Here is a 24318-nt window from a genome sequence, read left to right as displayed (position 1 = left end):
CCTGCAGACGCCAGGCACAGATGCAGACTCTGACAGCAGCTGCCCCTGATCCCCGCCGGCAATGTTGAGGTCGGCTTAGAGTTCGGGAATGGACCAGAGGTAACAACAATGACCGCACGTGGAGTACCGGATTTCCGGCCCGAGCATTCCAAGGCGCGCTCAACATCGGTTCCGCAGGAATGTACCAGATAACGGCTGTCTTCACTGGAAGAACTGGCCAATAGCTGTGGCAGGCAGTGTCTGTCGACGCTGCCTGATCTTGAAATTGCGCCCGATTGATTGATTGATAGGAAGACTTGGTGATGACTCTATAGCAGAATTTACCGTGAAAAGGGTTTTCTTTTTTCCAATCTACACTATCTAACTGTTTGGGCAGAAATTGTCTCGAAGTTCACGATGGGTGTGTTTGCACGAAAGATCAATTGCAGCACATCTCAAAGGAAAGGCTCGGAATATTCCCCCAAAAAGCAGTTGAATGCAGTAGACTATTCATTCTTTTTGCTGCGATGCCTGAAAAGTATCCGACGTTCTCATTTTTTTAGCGCATCCATCATTGCGCGCTGTTGCCCAGTTCCCTAGTCCACTGTCATTTGCTGAAACGATCTCTATATTTTGTCTATCATATGTCCACTATTCTCTTTCATTAATACTCCAGGGATCACCTAACTTCGAAGTATGTCTGGTGACACGTTTTGTCCAATGAGCATTGTCAGGGTCAGGCCATGCATGTACTTCTGGCAAGATTTCAAGTCCTATCGCGATTACATACAGATCCAGGAGATATGACAAAATAGCTCAGTTGAAGATAATGAACACGAGGTTGCAATGATCAGCATCCCAGTCGTGGTGCAATACTACGAAAACAAAATATCAGATTTATAACGCGGAGACAATATTCTAGTCTATATTCCAATGGACGTGTAGTAGATATAGAACAAGTGAAAACCGCAGTCGGGACGAGCGGTCCCGATAGGCGAAGCAGACCAGCTGGACAGGCACTGTGACACAGCAATATAGCTGGACTAGCCTACATACGGCAGGCTGTCAACAAAAAACTCAGCTTAACACCAGTAGAGTACAAGAGGCATTTCAAAATGGACGGAGGGTGATTTCGGTGAAGATGAACCCAGGACCTTTTTGCGGGAAGACTGTCAAACCCCCGCATCGAGGGATGTTTTAGCATAGCAATGATGAGAAAGCATGGTTCTCATATAGTAATTAAAAAATCTGCATTTATCCAGAGCTCTTTAACCGAAAATTGGGTGATCGCTGCGAGACCAATAATAATAAGTATCTTTGTCGGTCGCGGAGAACGCGGAGAAAGTCTGGGGAGCGTACGACGGAGATGGCGGAGATGGCGGAGATGCGCGGACAACAAAGCGGGGATGCTGGAAATCCCCCTTCCTGCTCAGCAAACGACGCCCTGGTCTCCATTTTTCGATCTCATTCATAGCCTACTAATTCGGTGATTGGGTTAACGCCTCTACGGCCATTCTTGTCCTCGACCAAGTCAATGGCGACTTCGAACGTTGACACGCGGAGAGTTCTCCGTGAGGGGCAGACCCCTCCGAATCTCACTCCGCAAATACTCCGTGAAGGCTAAGGCTCTGCTAAGAAATACTATTTAAAGTCGAAGGACGCGTCCATACTTCACTTTCTTTGAGAGGCAGCGATATTTTATATTGTCTTAGGAATCATGAGCGCACCTTTGACGAACTACATTGCCTTTGTGGGCAGCGGCAACGCGCCGCGCATTGGTCATCTCAATGTCGCCGAAAACACCATTCAGCCTCTTTCTTTCGCATCAGGGACTCCGTTGAGAGACCTTTACCAGGTGATCGAAGCCGGTGAAGAGAACATCACTGCGATTGGAGAGCCTCTTCCTGCAGACTCCGTCAAGCTTCTTCCTCCCATCAGCGGTCGTGATATCCTTGCAGTCGGGAAGAACTACGCCGAGCACGCAAAGGAATTCAACAGCTCCGGTTACGACAGCTCAGACAAAGTCGACCAGCCTACTCACCCTGTCATTTTCACGAAGCGGGCCACTTCGATCATTGCACATGGCTATCCTATCTTGCCTCATCCCGAGTTCACCCAGACGCTGGACTATGAAGGAGAAATTGGAGTTATCCTGGGTAAAGGAGGGTACAGAATCAAGGAAGAAGATGCTTTGAGCCATGTCTGGGGCTATACCATCATCAACGATGTTACCGCCAGAGAGAAGCAAAGAGACCACAAGCAATTCTTCATCGGGAAGTCTGCAGATACTTTCTGTCCAATCGTAAGTAGTGGTTGAGATGCCTTGCTGCTTCTGTGACATACTGAGATTTATTACAGGGCCCGATCGCAGTGCCAGCGAACCATCTTCCGAAAGTCCTTCGTGTACAGACATTTGTCAACGGACAGGAAAGACAAAATGGAACCACCGATGACCTGATCTTTTCGGTACCTGTCTTGATTAGAACGGTCTCTGAAGGTCAAACCCTTCAGCCCGGAGATGTAATCGCAACAGGGACTGTAAGGACGTCCTGCTCTGTACCGTTAACACAGATACTAATGACGCACTATACAGCCCGCCGGTGTAGGATTCGGACAAAATCCACCCACGTTCTTGAAACCAGGAGATGAAGTGGAGATCAAAGTAACCAATCTGGGCTCTCTGCGAAACAAGATTGCGCCAGTGGGCACCGATAATGCAACAGTCGCCCTTGTACAGGAAGCATCCAAGTCTGCCGTGCCGGTTACGAACTTTTCAAAGTCAGTCAACGGAATCAGCTTGACCAAGATAAACGGAAAAGCGCTGTATTATCAGACACGGGGAAGTGGCTCCCCCATCGTATTTGTCCATGGTTTGGGCGGCACGCAGGACTTCTACACTCCATTGATCGGAGCATTGTCTCTGGACAAGTCTCATGCGCTGCATCTGTTCGATCTTGAAGGCCATGGTCTTTCTCCCACGTCTGCGCTCTCTACTTTGACTATCGACTCCTTCGCCGCCGACGTGAAGGGAGTCTTTGATCATGCAGGGATCTCATCTGGAGCTACCTTAGTCGCACACTCCATGGGCTGTCTGGTGGCTCTGTCCTTTGTCCTTAAGAATCCCGGCCTTGTCAGCAAATTGATCCTGCTGGGACCACCACCAAACCCTCTTCCAGAAGCAGCTAGTAACGGTTCTATCGTCCGCGCTGCACTCGTCAGAGAGAAGGGAATGGCAGCAGTTGTCGACGCCGTGGCTACAGCTGGTACTTCAGAGGCAACAAAGGCTAGAAATCTTGTTGGATTAGCTGCTATCCGCTTATCCTTACTTGGACAGGATCCAGAGGCGTATGCCAAGGCCTGCACTGCTCTTGCCGGTGCAACGAGTGCTTTGCCTCTCGATAAAATAGACAGTGAGACTCTTATTGTGACTGGCAGCGAGGACAAAGTGAGCCCTCCCGCACTTTGCAGCAAGTATGCGTCGACTATTCCAAACAGTCGCGAGGCTGTGGTGCTGGAAAATGTCGGCCATTGGCACGTCTTTGAGGATGTCCAAGGCGTAGCAACTGCTGTCAAGGGGTTTATCTAGAAAAGTGGCTAAGTGTACTCACTGCTGCTCAGAGACATGTAGATAGTGAAACACAGAGAGGGAACATAGATAGGTTACCAATAGACGGCACAATCTGCCGATTTCGAATGAGGATGTTATATCGAGTAACACCTTCTGCTTGAAACTAAGCCCTAAGCTACAGGCGATTTTTTTGTGGACTATGTCATGGGGACCATTAATTATGCCTAGCTCTGAGGAAGGAGAGGCCAGGATGCGTTGCGATCTACAGTCCTCTGGAGTAGACTAGGATACGCGCGGATTCTTGGATTTCCCCCCTAATTCTAGCCATCGTCGGATGACTACCGGCATACTCGTCAATTAACTACCTAGGTAGTTAAATTCCTCCTCCTCCTCCTCCTCCTCCTCCTGCCCCAGTAAATTCGCGTTGCTGTCTCAGCTAGCTTGTCCATAAAAGAGCACGTTCTTTTCTGTGTCGTTATAGACAGCAATAAAAGAGAAGGCACCTTCGAAGCCAAGACCACTCACTGGCGCAGCCTAATGCTCTGTATTTTCTCCCAGAAATGACATCGCATCCCGTTGGAAAGCGACTGCCCATTAGCTGCGAGCCATGCCGGAAGAGAAAGATCAAGTGTACTCGAGATCGCCGCCCGTGCCAGACGTGCCTGCGGCGCGGTCTCCGTGCTGGGGATTGCGTTTATCTCGGCCAATCCAGACTGCTACAAGACAATGAACCTCAGACAGAGTCCAGTGTGCAAAGAGAGCTTCTCAGGAGAATCCAAAAGCTGGAAGACTTACTCGATAGGCAAACGGCTACACAGCTATCGCCGCAGAATCAGAATCCCGTTTCACCGCCTGTCACAATGAACAGCAATTCAACGCCAGACCAAGATTCTGATCATATATCCACGGATTTAGCGCCGTCCGATCCAGGAAACTTCGGTTTTTTGCAGTTCTCTTCATTGGGTCATGTCCGCTTTGTACCTCTGCCCTCTCAGTGGAATCCAGTTCTGCACAGAGACGACGCTGGTAACCACTTCGAGGGATTGAGCGACGTACCCCATGATGAGGATGCTGGACTTCCATTCAATGGTTGCGGACGCATCACCAAAGCGGAACTTCTGGCTCTGCTTCCGCCCAGGAAATATTGTGCTTACTTGAAGGGCATCTATTTCAAGGTCTTTTCTCCGGTGCGCGGCCAACATATCTGTTTAATTCCAAAGGATGACATCAACGCTGACAGACCACAATAGCTGTTTCACATATTACACGATCCAACTTTCGAAGAGGAATATGAGAGATTCCACAACGATGCGGATTCCGTTTCGTTGGGATGGCTGGCTCTACTATTCATAATATTGGGAATTGCCGTGACCGCTCTTGACGATGACGATCCTATACTCTCAGACTTGGGACATGAGAAGTCGATTAACCTAAATATCAGAGTTGTCTCGTCGCGCTACAGATCTGCTGCTATGAAATGCCTTGCTGCAGATGGAGTAATGACACGCCATTCTATGAGCTCTCTGCAGGCCCTTGTGCTAACTTTATATGCTCGGAGCCACATGAACATACCTACGTGGACTCTTTTGGGCTTTACTCATCATGTAGCGATAGCCATGGGGTATCACATAGACCCAGGGAGATTCAATCTGAGCATCTTGGAATGTGAACAACGAAGACGCGCATGGGCTGCTTTAATGATGATATACACTATCCAAAATACGGCTCTTGGTTCCTTCGGTCATAGGCCCTTTTCGCAGGATACCAAGCCCCCATCCGATGTCGACGATGTGGACTTAATGACGGCCTCTAACAAAGGAAGCCAGGGAGGACCTACCCAAATGACATATATCTTACTCAAGTTTCGTCTCTATGAAATTTCTGCTAAGATATCGGAGACTCTATTAAGCCGTCCAGACGGGTCACCTACTACCTTAACACAGCTGGAGAATGAAGTTGCTTCCATCCAAGCCATGTGCACATCCAGGTACAGGTCCGACAATAATCGCAGCCATCTACCTGGTCATCATATGGCGAATTACAATATCATTCAGGGCTACACTCATCAGTTGCGACTGCTTATACACCGTCCTAACTTCACCCGATATTTTCAGGGAGATCGCTCTCAGGCTGCGTGGAGATCCAAAGACAGATGCGTCGAATCCGCCAAGAGCTTATTAGCAATCTACAGAAATCTATCCGAATGCCCTGTTTTCGCTCCTTATAAATGGTACACCAGCGGGTTGGGAAGCTTCTACGCATTTCATGCAGCTGTCAGTCTTGCAGCTGTCCTGATGGAACCCGATAATCAAAATGAATATGACGAGATAAAGGGCTTGCTTTCGAATTCTCTGGATCTCTTCGCAGCTCTGTCCCACCGTAGCAGCGTCTGCGAAAAAGCAGTCACTATACTCCAGAACCTCATGTGAGTGCATTTAGTATCATAGAGCTGCTTCCAATGCTAATTTCTCTTTTTTGTTCTCTAGTGACGTTGCAAATAGTCGTCGTTGTCAAGTCGCAGAAAACACTACATACGTCTCGGGCGGAACTGATCGTTCTGTCGCATACAATGAGTCCGAGTCACCAATGGCAAGTTGCCACATCGAAATGATGTTCTCCCAACTGCAACCACAAAATTGGCTCAGCCCAGCCGCAATATCTTGGGATGGATGGGACTTCCTTTCGGGAGATGGACTGGTCGCTTCATAAGTAAGAATCCACTGGTTGTTCGTCATCAAAAGTCTTATGAAACCAATAAGGCACTGAGACGAGCCTGAACGGCGCCGACACTATGATAAACAACTGTCGCGCTCATCAGTATACTGCGGATCCGCGATAGTGGAGTTAGCAGTCTAAGTATGCAGCATAAAGTTTTGGACGATCCGATTCGCTTGTTTTGCATGCGTGATTTTGCATGATCTTATCAGATATGATGCGGCCCGTTATACAACTACATGTCTTGCATTGTTCACTAGCGATATGAGCATGACTCCCATAATGGATGAAAGAAAGTATGTACATCGCAGCCAAAGAAAAGGTTACCACTCATCATCATCATCCATTGCGCCTGGGATCCTCAAACCGACATATCTCCGTCGCTCCTGTAAGCGATTCCTGATTCCCCCGTGTGATCTATTCTTAGTGCTAGCCCATCACTCTGCATCTGCTTTTCCCCGTGGGAACGCCAGAATTGCAACGAATAATCTTGACCTTGATGAGCTCCTCCCTGCCGGTGCGCGATATCAGCGAAATAGTAGACTATCCCATCGACGACAAGCCTGAGATCTTGTTCTGAGATCGAACTTGAGTCATCGGATTGGAGAGCACTTCTGATGCAGGTATCAATGGAGGATCAGCACTCGGGAAAGAATGAGTTGGTCGTTGAGGGAACCTTCCAGTCGGAGTTTGGCGCTTGATTGTTTATTCAAAAGAATTCGATTTGTTCGATCGTAGCTTGGACTACGATCATCATCGTCATCATTTTGGCCCATACATGGATGTGACATGGTTCCTTCTGCTCACAGACAGGTTATTGTCTGCGAGAAAGCTTTAACCAGCCCATTGCAGATAGGATAGGAGTATGGACAATTCAGAATCCTTCAACCGCGTTTGCTGGCAGACGTCTTTTCCTCGAAGTAGGAGAGAAGACAAATCGGGTTTTCTGTAGCTGAAAAGCTAATACGCGGCATATATGACAAGGGTATACAGTATGCTGCGATGCTGAGCATGCACTAGTGTCAGATGCAAGAAGCCCAATTCGCGTCTCAACAACTCAATCGGATCTTTGAGTCATCGTGAAAGAGTGTCATTGAGGAACACGCTGTCATTCACAATGCGTATATTCCATCGAAAAGAAAGGCATTAGGCCACCTGGAAGGAAGTGGAGTGACAAGAGGACGTACCGCGTAACCGAATCACGAATTGACCCTACCATCCATGATGCCTAACATCATTTACAACACATCGACAGATGGCATATTGTCCAAGGAATGAAGGAGCTATGCTGTAAAGTAAGCAGAACCTCCACAATGACCGGCCTACTCCGTCTTCGCTCGGTCAATGTTCATCTCCACAAAGCCCCGGCTGGAATATACCTCCGTCAGATCAGCAGACAATCCTTGAGGGGTTTGGGGGATCCTAAACGTTTTATGCAGTTACAGGGATAGGCCATTCGCATGAACACCCTCGTCTTATCTTCTAGCAGTTATTGGCCAAGGACACTCTGAATGATCATGTCTGAATTAACAATCATCCACGTCGAGAAAATGAGGGGCCATCGGAAAGTATGGAGGGGCTTGCATTTTTTAGAATTGTATACGTGGTAGTTCTCATAGCTGATACTCCACATGGTTCTAAGGGTATATATTGAGGGAAAGATTGCTCGATTGTCCTCGAGTATTTCGTTTCCCATACCAAAGCATTGAAGCTCGAAGAGATATAAAAAGAAAGAACCATGTCGCCAGGACTTCTCTATGACCCAAAGAATGTCTCGTGGGCAGAATCTGCCTCGAAACTTGAGAGATATGATGGGCCCCCGAGAAACGTGAAGTATATTGAAGAACTCAACTTCGATAAGGGAGTCAAACCGAAGGAGTATCAGATCCGGGGTACCAATCCCGACTCGAAGATTCTGATTCTCGATGTTGAGATCATCGATTCGACGGGAAAAGAGCCCTACCGTGGAGATGTATACATTGAAGGTATTTGGTGTCGTCTCCGTTTTTGATTATGAATTCTACTAACGGTGGCGGTAAAGGGGAGCGCTTCTCCGCCGTGGGAGATGTACCCAACAAAGAAAAATTGATGGAGGACGCGAAAGTGATGAAGTTCTATGGCCATGGCAGGGCCCTGATGTCTGGGCTAGGAGACGCCCATACTCATCTCTCCTTGAATGGAGGAGATATCGATCGTATGGGGGAGCTGGGTGTCGAAGAGCACACACTCCTGACAGCAAAGAGTGCTCAGTCCTTCCTAGATTCAGGATATACCTTGTGAGTACTTCTAGACGTGCCTTTCAGTATTTGAGAACTAGTTTTTTTGACTGGATATTCATTTTAGATGTTGGGGAGCCGCGTCCGCCAAGGAGAAACTCGATGTCGTTATCCGAGATGCCATCAACGCGGGAAATCTTCCTGGCCCACGATACCTTGCCAACGGGAAGGAAATGGCACGTCGCGACGGAGAACTTGTTGCTAGCACAACTGCATTTGCAGATGGTCCACTCGAGATGAGAGAGGTCATCAGACATCACGTCGACATTGGAGTCGATCAGATCAAGCTAAGCATGTCCGGGGAAGAGGTCTGTTCTCCGCCCTACTCTCCTATCACACACTATTATCAAAGTAACCAAGCTAACGTATGACCGATCCCTACTAGATCATGGAATCACGATCTGCCCAGGAGTGCTTCTACACTGACGAGGAAACAGCGGCGTGCGTGGACGAGGCTCACAAACATGGTCGTATGCTCTGTGCGCATGCGCGCGCGCGAGACTCGGTGACGATGTGTGTTGAACATGGTGTGGATGTGATATTCCATGCTTCCTATGTCGATGATGAAGGTCAGTGTCTGCTCACTTGATATCTTTTGTGGATCTCTTCAGAGATGCAGCAGGCATTGTCGGCTAACTTATTACACAGGAATGGACATGCTAGAGGAGAAGAAGCATAAGCACGTGGTTGTCCCCGCGCTCAACTGGTTGGTCGGCACTGTGGAAGATGCTGAAGCGTATGGATATCCAAAATCCAAAGCAGAGAAGGCAGGATACAAAAGAGAACTCGATGCAGCCGTATTGGGTCTACGCGAAATGCATCGGCGAGGAATCGTCGTTTTGCCAGGAGGGTAAGCACATACAACTCCGCCCAAGCCCGTTTTCTCGTGATATATGTCTACATAATGAAATACACTCTCTTGTATACTAACGTCTATCAAAAGTGACTACGGCTACGCTTGGACTCCTCATGGCACCTACGCGCGCGACCTCGCGCACTTCAAGAACCTCCTCGGCTTCACAGCCCACGAAGCCATCATTGCTGCCACCGCCGGCATCGCTAAGCTCTTCATGCGGGAGCACGAACTCGGGCAGATCAAGCCCGGCTATTATGCTGACTGTATCCTTGTGGACGGTAATCCGCTCCAGGAGATCGAAGTCCTCCAGGACCACTCGAAGTTGAACATCATTCTTATCAACGGCCGCGTCCATAAGGCAGGACGGAATGAATACCTTCCTCCGCCTATTGCGGGTGAGAAGAGTAAGAATCGGATAATCGCCGAGGTGGAATTTCCAGAGGTGAAGAAAGAGATGCAGAAGCAGCATTGATGGGCTATGCCTGCGGGGTTATCGTATGAGTTGGATTATGTACTTAGATGCTACTCGCCATGGCTATTCGCTCCTTTATATTTCTTATGTTTAACGAAGAATATGATTTGTGCCATCGTTATGAGATGCTTCTGCTACTTTCGAGGTACTGAAAATAGTTATTGGAAAAAAAAAAAAAAAAAAAAAACCACCAGCATAAAGAAATGGGAGTGGCAGGCCTCTGGATAGAATTTGTAGTTACCCTACATCCTATGACTTAAGTCAATCAATCCCCTCTCTCAAGTGTATCTTTTAGCACGTTATCATCTGCCGTTACGGGCCGCATTTCAAAGAGCGTCTGGCGCATATACCGCATCTGCTCCTCCATCCAAGTCTTCATATACTGCAAATCAACTGTTTCCTCAAGACAATGCCCCGGAAATCCCTCGGGGTCAGTCCTGCGTACCGCATCCGCATACCGCGTCCTTAGCTGGTCTGCCTCATGCTGGAACCGCTCACTAAGCAGGCGCAGGCGGTATTCGGTCCACTGGTAGTACATCTCGGAAAGACACGACTTGTTACGTACGTTCATGCAAGTCGAGTCATCTAAGAGCAAAGGCGAGCGCGGCCGGAACGATGTGACCATCGTGATACGCTCCGGCATATTGGCCGCAGGAATCGCAAGGTGGCTGACATGGCGGCCCTGGAGGACAACGGCTCCGCCCTGAAGGATTTGTTTTTTTCGCGTCAGTGAACTATTCCTCAAACTTATAGGATTATCATAAATCACATACGATTCCTGGTGATTTCACCTTAATCGTGGTGCCATCGCCCTTCCGAAGTTCCGTCTCCCCATCTATCATATACCTCGCATCGGAGAGCATAACCACGCAGACAAATGGATGAGAGTCTCGATGCCACGGTACCAATGCCTCTGCTTTCTTGGCCTCTGGCATGTGAGTGTGATTTCCAGTCACTTGAGGAGGAGCCTCTGGCGGCTCAACTGGCGTATCTTTGACACCATCCACTCCTTTCGGACCCAACTGCACATTAGTATGCGCAATCTCGTGGTCCATGACAGGCACTAGGTCCACGCCCGCGAGGCTGCTCACAATTGCCAAAACCTCGGGTGATGTCCAAAACGCATACGTGAATGGAGCGTATCGTGGCGCCATGCCGCGTATCTGAACAGATCCAGGACGCGTATAATACATGCAGTTGGCCAGAACGTCCGAGGAGAAGATTTCGCGGCGGAAGGCATGAACACCCTCCGCTGATAGGAAGGGAAATGGGTCTGTCGAGGCGATGGGGGAAATGGGGGATTCATCGAGGTGCAAGTCTTTGAGTGTGTGAGTCCTCGCGGGAGGCTGGTACGCGAGGTGTTTGTCCGGGTTGAAAGAGTCTGATGAGGATTTGATAACGCTAGCAGCAGGGATAGACTCGTAAATTTGTGTGGTGCTATTATGGTCTTCGAGGATTGCTGGAGCCATGTTGAAGAGTGTCCCTTGCGCTTGATTGTGTTGGGGTATAGAGAGGCAGTAGATACTGAATCTGGTTCAAGACTTGATCGGTTTTATATGAAATGGGACACAGTATTCAACAATGAGGACAGAGTCACCTCAATATATAGTTTCAAAACGACTATATTGTTCAAGCAGATCGGATCAGCCATCAACGCCAGGTCACGTTCCTGGACCTTCAGTTACTCGAACCGGTTATTCGAACCGCCAAAGCAGGCACCTAACCCAACACATCCAAATCACAAGAATCAACAGCATGAGGCGTGCATCACAAGATCTATCCTGTTACAATTATAGATAGACGTTTGAATTCTGAGAGGCCGGTATTCCAGAATGATTCATATAGTTGGTTGTCAATCCATACCCAAAACGGTAATACGAACCGCCAAACAGATACCAGAAGGCCAGAACCCCGCCCAAGATAACACAATACTTAATGAGCGGGAAACAATCCCTGTCCTTTTTGTCTTCATCCAACTATTGTAGAATGATGAACCCAGCAAGTCTATTTCTTTTCAATATCCCCAGAAAAGTGCCAATTACGCCTGTTGAGGTGGTCGTCAATGGTTGAGATCGCTATCGCAGCTCTTACTTACTCAACTATCTGTTCGATGATCTCCTCACTGCTTTATACCAGAGTCGAAAATTCGCACTAGATAGATTGACAGCCAATAACTAAAGCGCGACGAATAATATTTCCCTCGATCCCTCCTCATGAGAGGGTCTCTCTCCTCGCAAAAGATGAGCAGAAACACGAAAATCCCTTGTCAACTATGACATCAAAGGCATTAGCAACTCGACGTACACGAGATGGATGCTGGACATGCAGAAAGAGGTATCCCTGACTAGGACTCCCATATAGTTGCAATTCAAATATTTGTCGTCCTATGATCTTGACATGATGCCTTGATATAGGAAGAAGAAATGCGATGGGAGAGTCCCAGCCTGCCACAACTGCGATAGGCTCGGTCTCTCATGTGCTGGATACACAGCCGAGATCGTCTGGGAAGATGATCGACGACGCATAGGTATGAAGAGACGGGGTCCGAAAGGGAATAATGAACAAGTTGGTTCTCAACATAGTGCTCTTCCGATAACACATTTGCGGACGTCTCAGGGGTTTGAAGCTCAGGGTAGAGGTCAATCTGGGAACGGTCCTGGCTCAATCAGCGAGATTCCTCACGATGATATCGACTCTATATTCGACGAGACACCATTGAATCAAATCACTTTCCCTCTTCATGAATCCCTTCGAATCAATCCTCGACATCTCAACCCAAAACAAGCACTTCTTTTCGACCGATACATAAACCGCTTCTCCAGAATCTACCCCAGCTGCCAAACACCATCCAATCCATTCCTTTCCATCCTTCTTCCAATGGCCTTCGCTAGCGAAACTATCTTGACAGCTCTACTTGCCCTCAGTGGTGCCCAAACATGGGGCGATGAATGGGACCATCTCCAACAAGAAACACTCCGCGCAAAACAACGTACGATCGAAATCTGCCGAAAGACATTAAGCAACATCCACAATGGAATCTCCAGCCCGCAAGCTCTCAACCCCACAGCAAGTGCAGACTTACTATGTCTAGTGACATGCGTCACAATCATGCTGATCTATGAAAAGCTCTCCGGGGAAGATCACCAGAACTGGAAGCCGCATCTTGACTTTATCAGTCACATATTCAATAACGCAGATAGGATATTTCCTCCCCAGTGCCGGAGCAGTGAGCATTATCGGTTCCTACTTCATATGTTTGCGTATAATGACCTTGTGGCTTCGACGTCGCTGCGGATGAGGACATTATCGTGGTTTTATATCGATATGACTAACACTTCAGCATCGACGGCAACACTATCAAATGATGAAATGTATAGCGATCAATATTACTATCCAAGTCTAATCGCACGGATCAACATCGGTGACCAATCAGTCACATTATCCCATATCAGCAACTGGGACGGGAACCTGAACTGGTTTCCTAGTCATTGTCTAGAGAAATCTAGCGGAATATCGCCAGGAATGGAGTCTTCGAAATCCTCAGATTACGATATCGCTGCAGAGATTTACCGAGCGGCCGCCATCATCCACTATGGCCACATGATCGGCTTTGAGAATGAGCGATTCCCAGATTCCATACAAGAAGATAACGATCCTTTCCACTATCACCGTCACGCGATCCGGCTGCTGAATCTCCTACCGGCTCATTCTCCAGTGGGAAATATCCTTCTCTGGCCGATCAGTATTATTGCGCCGGACCTGATGAGCAAGCACGTGCTGGAGCGAGAGTCGGCGGTTAGAGTACTGTATGGGCTGGAAAAGCATTTCCAGATGCGACATTTTCGTCGGGCGCGAGAGACTCTCCAAGAGATCTGGCGTGCGAAGGACTGTGGGTTGAATTCAATGGCTATCATGCAGAGTTCAATATTGCAAGGTTAAGAGTCCATGGTAAAAGTGGTTAGTCTGCTGCATATGTCTAAATGAACTACTCTGTTTCAGTCTTACTTTGAGAAGTGCTCGGAAGAAGTTTGAAAGGGAATATATCATCGTCTTCAGTTGCCTATCCGCACGGTGGGTATCTAGTATACATGTACATTCACATGCCATGAGGAACAAATAGAGAAAAAGCCCGGGAAAAGAAAACAAAGGATGGTCAAATATTCGATAAATTGCTGGCAGCACTGGATTCGAAAGGAGGGAGAAGGTCTACTGTGTGTTCGACCTCTGCCGGTGGTCCACGACCTCTCTTTTTGAGACACTAACCCTGGAAACAACGCACATGCTGTACCCTGCGAAGGTACGATGGATGTCTTCGCATGATTCCATAGACTCGTATGCAGACATCAACAACCCTATAGGCAATCCAGTCACAAGGCCGCGTGGCCCAGTTGCCAGCCCACAGGGAATCATATGAAACAAAGCGCTGATAAATAAATAGCAATAGAAAAACCGATAGGACTGAATGGTGTATAGATAGGATAGATAGGAGAAAAGAAAAAAACAGAAAAGACATTAGACGCTCTCGTCATACCCATGCCATGCGCCTGGAAATGCGTTGCAAAAACAAACTGAGAATCACATATCTCGTCACTGTCTACCATGAGCAGACGGCATGAAATTGTACAAACTGTTCCCCAAGTGAAGGGAATACAATCAAAGGATACCACGTCGGAAGTGGATTTTTTATGATAGTGCGGTCTGGGAGGCAGGCCGATGGAATGTATCGAAGAGTCCGACCTAGGCTGCAAGTTTGGCAAAGTGCTTGTTCCATATCCATCCAACTTGATGAGTAGGATCGTCCTGGTTTCGTGCAAGCCACAACTCGCCTTTCTCAGCAATAACATCGAATATCTCACCGGCAACGTAGGTCAGATAAGGATAGCCGGCTTCTCTTCTCGCGCGATCGATATTGAATTCATAGATACTCGCGGCCAGAAACAAGACCTTGGGATCTCTCGCTTGACCCGGGTCTGTGGGGTTATCCTGGCGGGGAGAGTCCGACATGGGCATGGCGGATGAGAAGAACCCAGAGTAACGACCACCAGGAGAAGAAGGATCCACAGCGGCCGCTGCTTCATTATTCTCCGGGGGATTGGTGAGAAGATCGTGCAGGAATGGGGTCTCGAGGCTGAGTCTTGGTAGAGAAGGGAAAGGCTCCCCAGCTTGACCGGAACTAGTACCGGGGCAAGTGGATGCAGCCGATGGTGTAGACATAGATTGCAAAGCTTGTGCAGATTGTGAAGTGGGCATCTCCGGGGCTGCCGGAGGTACGACTCGTGCTGAGACGGAAGAACTGGCCCGATTGCGTGCACCATTGATAAGATGCACCTGTGAACCACTTGAACGCTGCGATAGGCCATCGGTAGGCGGAGACTGAACAGAGTCTCGGCCCCCAGAATGTTCACGAGTAACCTGTGGTGAACCATCCGTATTCAGCGAAGTCGAACGGGTGTTGGAGCTGTTGATGGTAGAAGGCCGTCGCGGCGAAGTCGCATCGGGCCCAGTTGACGGGGTGTTGAAGTTGACCAGGTTGATAGCTTCCGCAAGCAAGGAACCGTTGCAGATACCGAGTGAAAGAACTTGTGCCTCGGCAAAATCGAAATCACTGGCCCAGTCGCTGATGACTTGGTTTAGTTCTTCAGGGAATCGATCGATCAAGTACCCAAGCTTCTTTTGCAGTAGACTAAACCAAGCTGCCTGTATCTGGACGAAGTTGGTCAGGCATGATTCAATCAATTTAGCTGTCAGTGCGAAAAGCTTCGGCAGTTCATCTTTGAGAGCTTCATTGAGCGCGACGAACTGTTCCCCCTGCTCGGTCGTCTTCTTGTCGGGCTTGTCGCCACGATCTTTGAGAGCTTTGAATCGCGTATAGTCCATCAGCCGTTTGTTGCGTTTATGCATGACTCGCTGCGGTCCGTCGTGGAGTTTAAGCAGAGTGATCATAGGCTCGATAACGCTTTTGCGAACAGTTCCAATCTGCAAGTATTGTTAGATTATTCCAGAGGCCGTAAATGTGTTTTTAAACTCACATGATCAGGTAACGCTACTGCCATGATCTCTCGGACGGCTAGCCTGAAACGTCGCCATTTGCTCTCAAGCTCAGTATAGTTGGATTGGGCCACGTCGATATATCCTTCAATAGCAACGATGAAATCTGTAAACCGTTCCATGGAGCTTTGAACCTCTTGCGTATACATTTCCACGTCTCGCATAACCACCTGGAGCTGAAAGAAGCTGTCGCTGAACTTCTGCGCCAGGATATCGTAGTTTTTGTCTTCGAACATATCGGAAAGGCCAACTTGTTGCCTGAACTTCTCAGTGCGACGGCCGAAGGCCTTTGACAAGCCAACCCTAACATCTGACTCCTTTCGTTTGCGACTAACCACTTGGCCAACAACATCAGCACGCTTTTTCATTTCATTGATCTTCACTGAGATATTTGTCACGCCTTCGAGAGCAGCCATGATCGCTGCACGATCAGGGTGGTCTTCTGGCGTTGCATTCAGAAGCTCGGTCAAGAGGAGCGGATACTTGAGGATCCGCTGCACCGGCTTCACGAGCAGTGAATCCAAATTCCACGCTGAGGTTAGATCAGAGGCCCACTCACGACACTCCTTGAGCCAGATGGCAACTTTCGGGTTTCGCTGGAGGGTCTCGAGCTTCTTGTTTGCGGCGTCGTGGTTCTTCAAGTAATCAGCGTACACCTTCTCCATCTGGGACATATTTGTCACGAAGGCTTGACCGATGGAAGTCAGCCAATCTTTCTCCGCCTCAGACACGTCTACATCTAGGTTGTCTTCTGATGGCGTGCTCGCCTGAGTTGCCCTGCTGCGACGCTTGCTGCTCCACCGCTGGGACTTCGGCATCACGTAGACGCTCCTCGCAGCGCTTTTCAGCGCATCTTGGAAGGTCATGGAGAACTGCACTATCTGGTCGGAGTTGCTGAAGAGTGTCTTGACATCCTCTGCAGACAGATCTAAACAGGAACTAGACGTGCCTTTATAGATATCATCAACGACCTTCATATCACGTCCAAAGGAGTATTCTGTGTCCACAAGCTCTTTGATGACGTGGCGACGCTTCTTGAGACGACGCTGCTCGGGAGAAGGTGTGCCGCGTTTGACTTCGACCGTAGTGTTATCGACAGACGTAGCCTGGGTTGTATCGGCAGATTTCAAGGTCTGGGGCAGACTGGCATAGCCAGAGTAACGCAGATACGCTTCCTCACTATTCCTTGCACTCCGATAATAGTTGGCGACCTCTGGTGGCACGCTGGAGAAAATACTTGATGGAGGATGGCTCGAATAAATACTGGGTGATGGCTGTACGGGCTGCTGAGGCTGCGGTTGCGGAACGATATTTCCCATCTGAGCCACGGGGGGAGGCGGAGGAGGCGAATGATCCGGTAACGGAGGTGGAGGTGGCATCGCTGGCACGTCGCCTTCTTGGGGAGACGGCACTTCTATTGATAATCCAAGCCCTTCCCCGGGACCGCCGAAAGCAGAAGCTTGCTGTCGGTTGGAAATAGCAGGATACGATATGGAGTCCGCTTCAGGAAGACCCTCGTCTCGATCATTCGTCGCTGACACTTGCGGCCTATCCTCTGCAGCGATTTGCATCCAGTCAGCGATTGACGGTGATGCGCGTTCCCAGTCATCTCGCAGAACCAGGCTCGCCCTATGCTCTATGTGTTCAGGTTCCGACATGCCCTCGGTCTTCGACACCAAAACTGCGTCGTCGGTGAGACTGTCTGTTCTGTCGGTGGATTCTGCTTGATTAGACAGATCGGGGGAGTCTTCAGAGAACTTAGAAACTGACGGGGCAGATATATTTATCTTGCCTCGAGTAAGCTCTTCCAGATATAGTTGAGACACACGCCTCGAGTCCCATCCTCCTTGTCTAGCTAGACTATGGCGGTATGAGATACCTTGAGGATGATACGCGGGGGCTCCATTGCGTGTCTCGTGGGGATTACCAGTCGCGTGGGACGTGCCTCCCCGAGGGTCAATGTTCGAAGGCGGGAATTCCTGAAAAGACCAAGGTTGAGGAGTCCTCTCAAGTTCTTCTGGTGCCAATCCAACTTCAATGCTCTGCTGCATGTCAGAAGGGCACTCATCCCCTGTTTCGACGGTCTCGTCCGTAGAATGCCGATTATGTGCCGAAGACCACGAGCTCATGCTCCATCTATTCCGTAGCTCGTCGCTCATATGGCCGTGGTCCTCGTACATTCGTGGTCGTCTTTGGTTTTCACTGCTGTCAACCGACTGGGCGAAATAGGTCGAGTCTCTCAGCATAATCTGTATCGATTCCTTATCATCACGGTCGGAAGATGTATATCCGTTATCCTCTGAGGATGTCGGGCTGCTCGGACTGGATTCTCGCATCTGCATGATCTGGCTCAGTACTGTCCGGTGCGACGCATCTGCGTAAGACAATCCTGCTTGCGGTTCAGGGTCAAAATTGGTGGTGTCGGTGTCATCAGAAGGCGCTGCCCATCCAGAAGATGCCATGTTAGAGCTATGCGCGTCTAAGCGCCCCTGCTCACTTCCATGGCCGATATTCAATGGCAGTCCTAAGGTTGGAGAATCCCCAAAATCAAGCCGACTCTGCTCCCGCGGGAGCTCAGCTGGATCAACTGTGAGTTGAGGTGCTGGCGTCGCTTGTTCCTGCATGGGACCGATTCCCCCTTGCTGATCGCCCACATTGAGCTCCTCCTGGGGTTTGGAGTCCTGAGGAGGCGTATAAACGGTGGCCGGCAGAAGTAGCTCTGCGCTGCTTTCCATCTCCTTCTGCTCGAGTTTCCGCTTGTTCTCCTCGTTCTCCTTAGCCCTCGCTCGACGACGAAGCTCGACGGCTTCTTCTCTTTTTGCATTTTCCTCGACTGTCTTATTGAATGCCTGCTGAATCTTTTGTCGCCTGGCAGCAAAGTCCACAGTGCCTAGTTCCGGGAGCATTCGCGCCCTCTGTCGAGGGACTCTACCATTTCTATCGTAGTCATCCTGTTTCTGAAGGCCAGATATCCTATCCACCACCTTTGCTCGAGACGATGATGTAGATGCTTCCGACACCGGCTGGCGAGGTCTTGAGCTCCGTAACGGGGGAGACTTCTTCGGAGGAGGGGCACTTATGTACGCCTGCAAAAGGGAATTCTTCGCGGGCTGTGGGGGTTGACGGCTGTAGCCGCGCGTTTTCTCTTGTCTTTGAGGAGAAGTGATAGTAGGAAGACGTGAGGGAGCAGTCCGCACCTGCGTGGGCGATCTGGCAGACGGCTTGGGCAACCGACTGCTCCCCTTGGGAGGTAGAGCCCCACGATTGGGCGAGGTAGGAGAACGTAGACCGGTAGACGAGTTTGCCCTTGTTGGAGATGAGTTGCCCGAATCAGAAGCGTGACTGAGTCGGTTGGACGATAAGGGGATGCGCGACTTGGAATGTGGGGTGTCCGCGAAGGACGCAGACGCGGATTCCTTGGGCGAGGCGACCGCCATATGAGCACTCGAAGAACTCGTAACCGGGGATTTCGAACCACTGCTTAACAAGTCGCTTCTCGCTCTTCGATGACTGTGTGGGTCCAGGCCGATTCTAACGGTCTCCAGAGACGGCGCGTATCCTAAGTACCACGCCGTAGGCGACGAAGGTGATATATCAGTTCCCTGTTCGAGAGAGCTGTCTAGGGTTCTCGAATATGGTCGGTATATGCTCCCCTCAGAACCTCTTCGCCGCGGATATGACGGTATCCCATATCCTGGATCGTTGACAGAAGTATCAACCGCCAGTAACTCCCCGAACAGAGGTCGACGATTCGGTTTGTCCGACGGATGCACGTCTCCCAACGACTGGCTGGAAACAGGATTTAGGGAAGCGCCCGAGCTGGCCAGGCGCTCGCAATAGGTGCGCGACTTCGAAATCGTCAATACCCCCTCTTCTATCTTGTCGCTTGGTTGCCTCCGTCGGATGAAACTGCTGTCCTGTCTGTCCCACGGACGCGTTCCGGATTGGGAAACTGATGACGCGCGGGATGGGGGACCTCTCACACTACCAACTGGACTTGTGGCTCTGGATGTCGCTCTCGAACTCGAGACCAGCGGTACCGGTGGTACTTCATCAACCGTTTTGTTAAACTTCTCGATCAGGTCTTTGAACGATGGCTGTCGGGATCGAGGTTTCCTGGGCAGTGACCTCGAACCGTCACTTACAGCTCTATTCGAAGTGCTGGAGACAGAGCGATATTGTGTCGAGTGTACTGCGCCCGGTGGGGTTGAATCTGACTGCGCCGGCACAACGGGTTTCGGGTATGTGGCAACACTCATGCCGCCATGAAACGAGATGGAGGAATCAATATGCTGGGTTAGGATATCGTCATGCTGCTGAAGTGATGACTCCAAACGTTGCTTATAGTATTCGTGGGGATCGGAGGATAGGTGGTTAGCGGCGGACGGTGGATCGTGATGCTTGTTCGGGGGATCGACCGACAACGACAGTGATTGCGCATGCGAACCCACTGCTGGGTAACGAGAAAATGCGTCCGCTGGGAGAATAGGGAATAGAGAGGACGAGGCTATGGACGCAACGTTGGGATGACTCTGAAGGGTGTTGTGCGAACACTGCTGGGACGATTGTTGACAATCGTGCTGAAGTGGGTTCCCAGAGTCATGGACGCTTTCAACATCGTTGACGGACATCTTGCAGTCAGGCCGACGAGCAGCAGCAGGCGTGGACTCGTCAGGCCCGTGCGGTTCAAGGGTCCACCGAGCACAGTAAACTGGTCGGGGGGTCGTGATGTGTTGTTCACGGCTGGTAGGCCGACGACGATGTCGCAGATTGACCGACTACTTTTGGGCTACGAGGCTTTTCATCCCGGTGGCGCCTCAGTCCAGCGTCATATTATTCTTGAGGCGACCGAAACGCACACTATCACCGACTCTCCTGTTTGATTCCAGAGCCGATTTGAAACAACCAGATGCCAGACTTGGGGATTATAGATGGACGGCCGCGGGCTGATGTGTGCTGAGCGATCGAAACGCCGGCGGGCGAGTCAGTCTTGTCCGACAGTGTTCGACGAATCTGCGAGGGGGTCAAGTTAGACTGGACTTGAAGCCGCCGGTGACAAGACAGACGGTATGGTATTACCGTCAGTAGTCAGTTCAACGAGCTTCCTGTTCGAATGCTGGTCGCCTATGATGGTCGCGCAGTGATGGTGCTGTTGGACAGGAAACCACCCAGTCTAGGCTTTGGTTTGCAGCGCAAGGTTGTGATAGGAAAACGCGCCAGAGCGAATGACGACGAAGGCCGTCGTACGGATGTGCAGGCCGCAGGGCGATGAAACCACGAACCGGTGCCGTGGATGTCAGTAATACGGACCACTTCGATGGAGGTTCGTTTCGTTTGGGCCAGCAAAACATGCCCCAATGGCCGTCAGCAACTCTTTTATCTCTCTGGTCGATGCGAGCCCGAGAGAACCGATGAGGAGTCGATTCGATCGGTTTTTCTGTCCCCCAGCCCGCCGAGCCTTGCTTGTCTCTCCCCCACTCGCGGACGCAGTGGAGAGCGACAAGCGATTAGACTTCGATTCTGGATAGAATGACAACTTGATCACCGCTAGAGCAGGATAGTCTCCGACAAGCCCTGTTTATGCTGTCACGAAGCCAATAGTGCGGATTCGACTTGGATTGCCCGTGGCCGCTCGATGCGACTTTCTGGGCAGACAGTCACAGTCAGTCGCTGAGAAAAGCTCAATCCACAGCCACGCAATCTCCGGAAGACTTGCTGGATAAGAGAAGCCCCGGAGAACAGGACGGATGTGGCTGATCGATCGCGACGAGTAGGGACTGAGCGGCGGTGATCCGGTTCGATGATCCAGCGCGGTGGTAGTGTAGTAGTTAGTTAAGAAGTGTACTACTCTTTAAGTGTAGTGTAGTGCAAATCGCCAACTAACTAGTCAGTGCGGGGAGTAAGTAAGTAACTCTCGCGATCACAGCCCGCGGGTTATTTTTTCGAGACGATCCCTCAGCAGTCGTAGAATAAATCATCCAGGTATTAGTAGTACGTAGCCAGATATTTATCAGAGTTTCTGTAGTGCGGCCGATGGATCCGAGTCGATTGTCGGGATCTGTTTTTTTTTTTGGCTTTTGGCTTTTGTTTTGTCGTTCCTGAAAAAGTGGGTGTCGAGGGCTGTTTCACTACTATTACACTGGTTACTTTAATTAATGAACACCACGAAAACGAGGATCCAGGTGGAGCATCGACAAACAGTTTACGCGCAACGACTGGCTCGAAAGGCCTCGAAACAGGCTGGGTCATCAACAATATTAATGGCTGACTATTATTAAAACAGTCTCATCTACGGACCTGCTGGTCTCAACTTCGTAGTACTACTCTGTCGAGACAGAGACAGAGTAGTAGATAGTGTTTTCGCATATCTATCAGATGCACCCAGACAATAATACTAATAACTAATACTTATCATTGTGCGACTGACAAATTGCTTTAACCCCCCTGTTTCTCGAGTGTTGCTTCCATGCCGCTGATTGACCAGATCCTTCTCTCGTTTGACAGCCGCTGCGGCTGACATGAAGTACTTAGTCTGTTGATCTGTAGTGACTGCTCACAATTGCAACCCCTAGACATGATAATGAGATCCTCCTCAGTCCTGACTCCTGAGCGAGATGTCAACAGGCAGGCCTGAGCACTTCTTTACTCGAGCACAGCCGCTTTTTCCTTTCTCTTTGTCTCGACTCTCCTGCCAGCTGGACTTGTAACCAGGCTCCATCCAGATGTTCTGGCCCAGCCTCGTTCGGAAGTCCGCAGACGAAAAGTGGCTCTGCGCCTTGTGAGGCGTCTTGGTCCGTGCTGGAGTTCACTCCTGTCTCCGTTAATTAATTAATTGACTTCTGATTCTGACCAAATAATCACGATAGAGTTTTGACATACCGTCTCCATGAGTCCATTGCTTGTTTAGCGTGTCCAAGCGCGAGCCGCCATCACCCACAATCGGCCCTCCTTTCTGAACTGGGCAATAATAGCATGGTGATGTTTTGACAAATTCAACATTGCAGTTGATCTTTGCGGGTTCACGACTCTTTTAGCGCGTCTGTGCGGCTGCGCCGATCCCTGTCAGAATCACCAACACAAAATAGATCCCACATGGTCCCTGACGCTAACTGAAGCGTCAGAGAGTCTTCCGGACTTCTGAGATTCCTCAATCAAGAGTGAACCCTGGTCATCGATCCGCAATAGAATGGGGAAGAAGAGGAAGCGTCCCGCGAGAGAGCCGGGGACGCAACCATCGCTTGCCAAGCGCGTTCAAGTCGCGTCGAAGCCATCCCGCGAGAACCAAGCAACCCACCCAGTGATATCACGATACTATCGGCGTGTATTGACCTTAAGGCAGTATCTGCTGGAGCAGCTGCCCTCATCCTCCAAGTCCAGACGGCGCCGGATTGCCTCGCTAGGTCGGCAGGGCGCTGACACTCCACGCGATCACGACAACGAAGCCCTCTCGACCCTCTTAGATTCCACCCTCGTGGGTGTTCTCCGCGAGCCTCACCCGAAGGACGATAAGGAAACTCAGAAGCACTTGGCTGCTTTCACCCAGTCGCAGTACAAATCGTCTCTAGCCAGCACAGATACGGGACCCTTCTGTCTGCAATCAGAGGTACGTTCTGTCTTGCGCTTTTGCAATTCTTGCATCTAATCAAGAAACAGATTGTTGATTTTGTAATCCGCACGTTGTTTAATCGAGTATGCTTCTCACATCATACACCTCGACACATTCTTGCTCATGGGTATCAACGTACTACGACCCATAATCTCGACTCCACTGAGCTAGGCGCTCTGGCCAGCAGTATCCCGGGTATAGTGGCTCGGTATCCCAACCCAAATGTTTTGGCATTGAAGCGTGCGCCATGGACGGAAGTTCTGGACCTTATGGGACAGAACGGGGAGGAGATTATGCTGAGATTGCTGCTGGACTGTGGCATTTTCAGTTGTATGGACAATGAGAAAGGGGCATTCTACCAGCTCAGCGGTAAGTCTGTGGCTGCCATCGAAGGACTCTTGGCTTATAACATCATTAGGAATCCCTCTGTCCGAGCTGGAACTGGATCCAAAACAGACAGAAGGACAGCGTCTTAGCTCTGACAAGAACCCTAGCCAAGCTCGAGGCGCTCCTGTCCTTCATAAGCCGAACAGCATTATATTCTGTCGTCGACGTATGCTATACGCACGCGTCGCCCTAAATGCGCAGGCTCATGTTCGTTTTGGTCTTAAGCATACTCGTACGTGCGCGCTTTTCGTCCGATAACTTGTGGATTTTCATCTGTTAGCTGACCCTTTGCCAGATGTACTGAACCGGTTCCCGTTGGCAGACTGCTTGAGCCACACGGTGCACGTGATGAAATACATCTTCCCAAGGCAATTTGGTTTACATAATGTCTTCACCTCATCTGTAGATTCG

The 24318-nt window shown here is 49.9% G+C and overlaps 6 protein-coding genes across 6 annotated transcripts; 4 read left to right on the top strand and 2 right to left on the bottom strand.

The window, feature by feature from the left end:
* Positions 1-1384: 1384 nt before the first annotated feature.
* C8Q69DRAFT_432821 (hypothetical protein) lies at positions 1385-3691 on the top strand. The gene is made up of 3 exons (XM_028628508.1): positions 1385-2281; positions 2338-2517; positions 2573-3691. Exons 1-3 carry the CDS (start codon positions 1697-1699, stop codon positions 3563-3565), a joined length of 1758 nt encoding a protein of 585 aa, XP_028485523.1. The 5' UTR covers positions 1385-1696; the 3' UTR covers positions 3566-3691.
* Positions 3692-4107: 416 nt separating this feature from the next.
* On the top strand, positions 4108-6256 carry C8Q69DRAFT_432816 (C6 zinc finger domain protein; the record flags this gene model as incomplete). The annotated part of the gene is made up of 3 exons (XM_028628507.1): positions 4108-4734; positions 4798-5972; positions 6034-6256. 3 exons carry the CDS (start codon positions 4108-4110, stop codon positions 6254-6256), a joined length of 2025 nt encoding a protein of 674 aa, XP_028485522.1.
* Positions 6257-7953: 1697 nt separating this feature from the next.
* Positions 7954-10052, top strand: C8Q69DRAFT_467822 (isoaspartyl dipeptidase-like protein). The gene is made up of 6 exons (XM_028630651.1): positions 7954-8247; positions 8304-8538; positions 8606-8846; positions 8924-9107; positions 9187-9388; positions 9482-10052. Exons 1-6 carry the CDS (start codon positions 8001-8003, stop codon positions 9864-9866), a joined length of 1494 nt encoding a protein of 497 aa, XP_028485521.1. The 5' UTR covers positions 7954-8000; the 3' UTR covers positions 9867-10052.
* A 148-nt stretch (positions 10053-10200) lies between these two features.
* On the bottom strand, positions 10201-11254 carry C8Q69DRAFT_380006 (hypothetical protein; the record flags this gene model as incomplete). The annotated part of the gene is made up of 2 exons (XM_028627600.1): positions 10201-10569; positions 10640-11254. Coding segments are annotated over 2 exons (984 nt in total), but the record flags the coding sequence as incomplete, so codon positions are not given.
* A 489-nt stretch (positions 11255-11743) lies between these two features.
* C8Q69DRAFT_527975 (fungal-specific transcription factor domain-containing protein) lies at positions 11744-13905 on the top strand. Its single transcript, XM_028633664.1, has 2 exons — positions 11744-12200; positions 12281-13905. The coding sequence occupies exons 1-2, from the start codon at positions 12139-12141 to the stop codon at positions 13803-13805; spliced, it is 1587 nt and encodes a 528-aa protein (XP_028485519.1). The 5' UTR covers positions 11744-12138; the 3' UTR covers positions 13806-13905.
* Positions 13906-14491: 586 nt separating this feature from the next.
* On the bottom strand, positions 14492-20776 carry C8Q69DRAFT_270570 (Rho guanyl nucleotide exchange factor). The gene is made up of 2 exons (XM_028626790.1): positions 15896-20776; positions 14492-15842 (listed from the first exon to the last, which is right to left on the bottom strand). The coding sequence occupies exons 1-2, from the start codon at positions 20543-20545 to the stop codon at positions 14604-14606; spliced, it is 5889 nt and encodes a 1962-aa protein (XP_028485518.1). The 5' UTR covers positions 20546-20776; the 3' UTR covers positions 14492-14603.
* Positions 20777-24318: the final 3542 nt, after the last annotated feature.

Source organism: Paecilomyces variotii, assembly GCF_004022145.1.
Source record: "Paecilomyces variotii strain CBS 101075 chromosome Unknown C8Q69scaffold_5, whole genome shotgun sequence".
NCBI lineage: Eukaryota > Fungi > Ascomycota > Eurotiomycetes > Eurotiales > Thermoascaceae > Paecilomyces > Paecilomyces variotii.
This window is presented reverse-complemented; position numbering and strand designations above follow the sequence as displayed.

Excerpts from the sequence above, each read along its gene's own strand:
- C8Q69DRAFT_467822 (XM_028630651.1), top strand. The coding sequence starts at position 8,001 with ATGTCGCCAGGACTTCTCTATGACCCAAAGAATGTCTCGTGGGCAGAA. Across the intron at positions 8,248-8,303 it reads TGGAGATGTATACATTGAAG|GGGAGCGCTTCTCCGCCGTG; the intron begins GTATTTGGTGTC and ends GTGGCGGTAAAG. Across the intron at positions 9,108-9,186 it reads TTCCTATGTCGATGATGAAG|GAATGGACATGCTAGAGGAG; the intron begins GTCAGTGTCTGC and ends CTTATTACACAG.
- C8Q69DRAFT_432821 (XM_028628508.1), top strand. The coding sequence starts at position 1,697 with ATGAGCGCACCTTTGACGAACTACATTGCCTTTGTGGGCAGCGGCAAC. Across the intron at positions 2,282-2,337 it reads CAGATACTTTCTGTCCAATC|GGCCCGATCGCAGTGCCAGC; the intron begins GTAAGTAGTGGT and ends GATTTATTACAG. Across the intron at positions 2,518-2,572 it reads ATGTAATCGCAACAGGGACT|CCCGCCGGTGTAGGATTCGG; the intron begins GTAAGGACGTCC and ends CGCACTATACAG.
- C8Q69DRAFT_527975 (XM_028633664.1), top strand. The coding sequence starts at position 12,139 with ATGACATCAAAGGCATTAGCAACTCGACGTACACGAGATGGATGCTGG. Across the intron at positions 12,201-12,280 it reads TGCTGGACATGCAGAAAGAG|GAAGAAGAAATGCGATGGGA; the intron begins GTATCCCTGACT and ends GCCTTGATATAG.
- C8Q69DRAFT_270570 (XM_028626790.1), bottom strand. The coding sequence starts at position 20,545 with ATGTCCGTCAACGATGTTGAAAGCGTCCATGACTCTGGGAACCCACTT. Across the intron at positions 15,843-15,895 it reads CAGTAGCGTTACCTGATCAT|ATTGGAACTGTTCGCAAAAG; the intron begins GTGAGTTTAAAA and ends CAATACTTGCAG.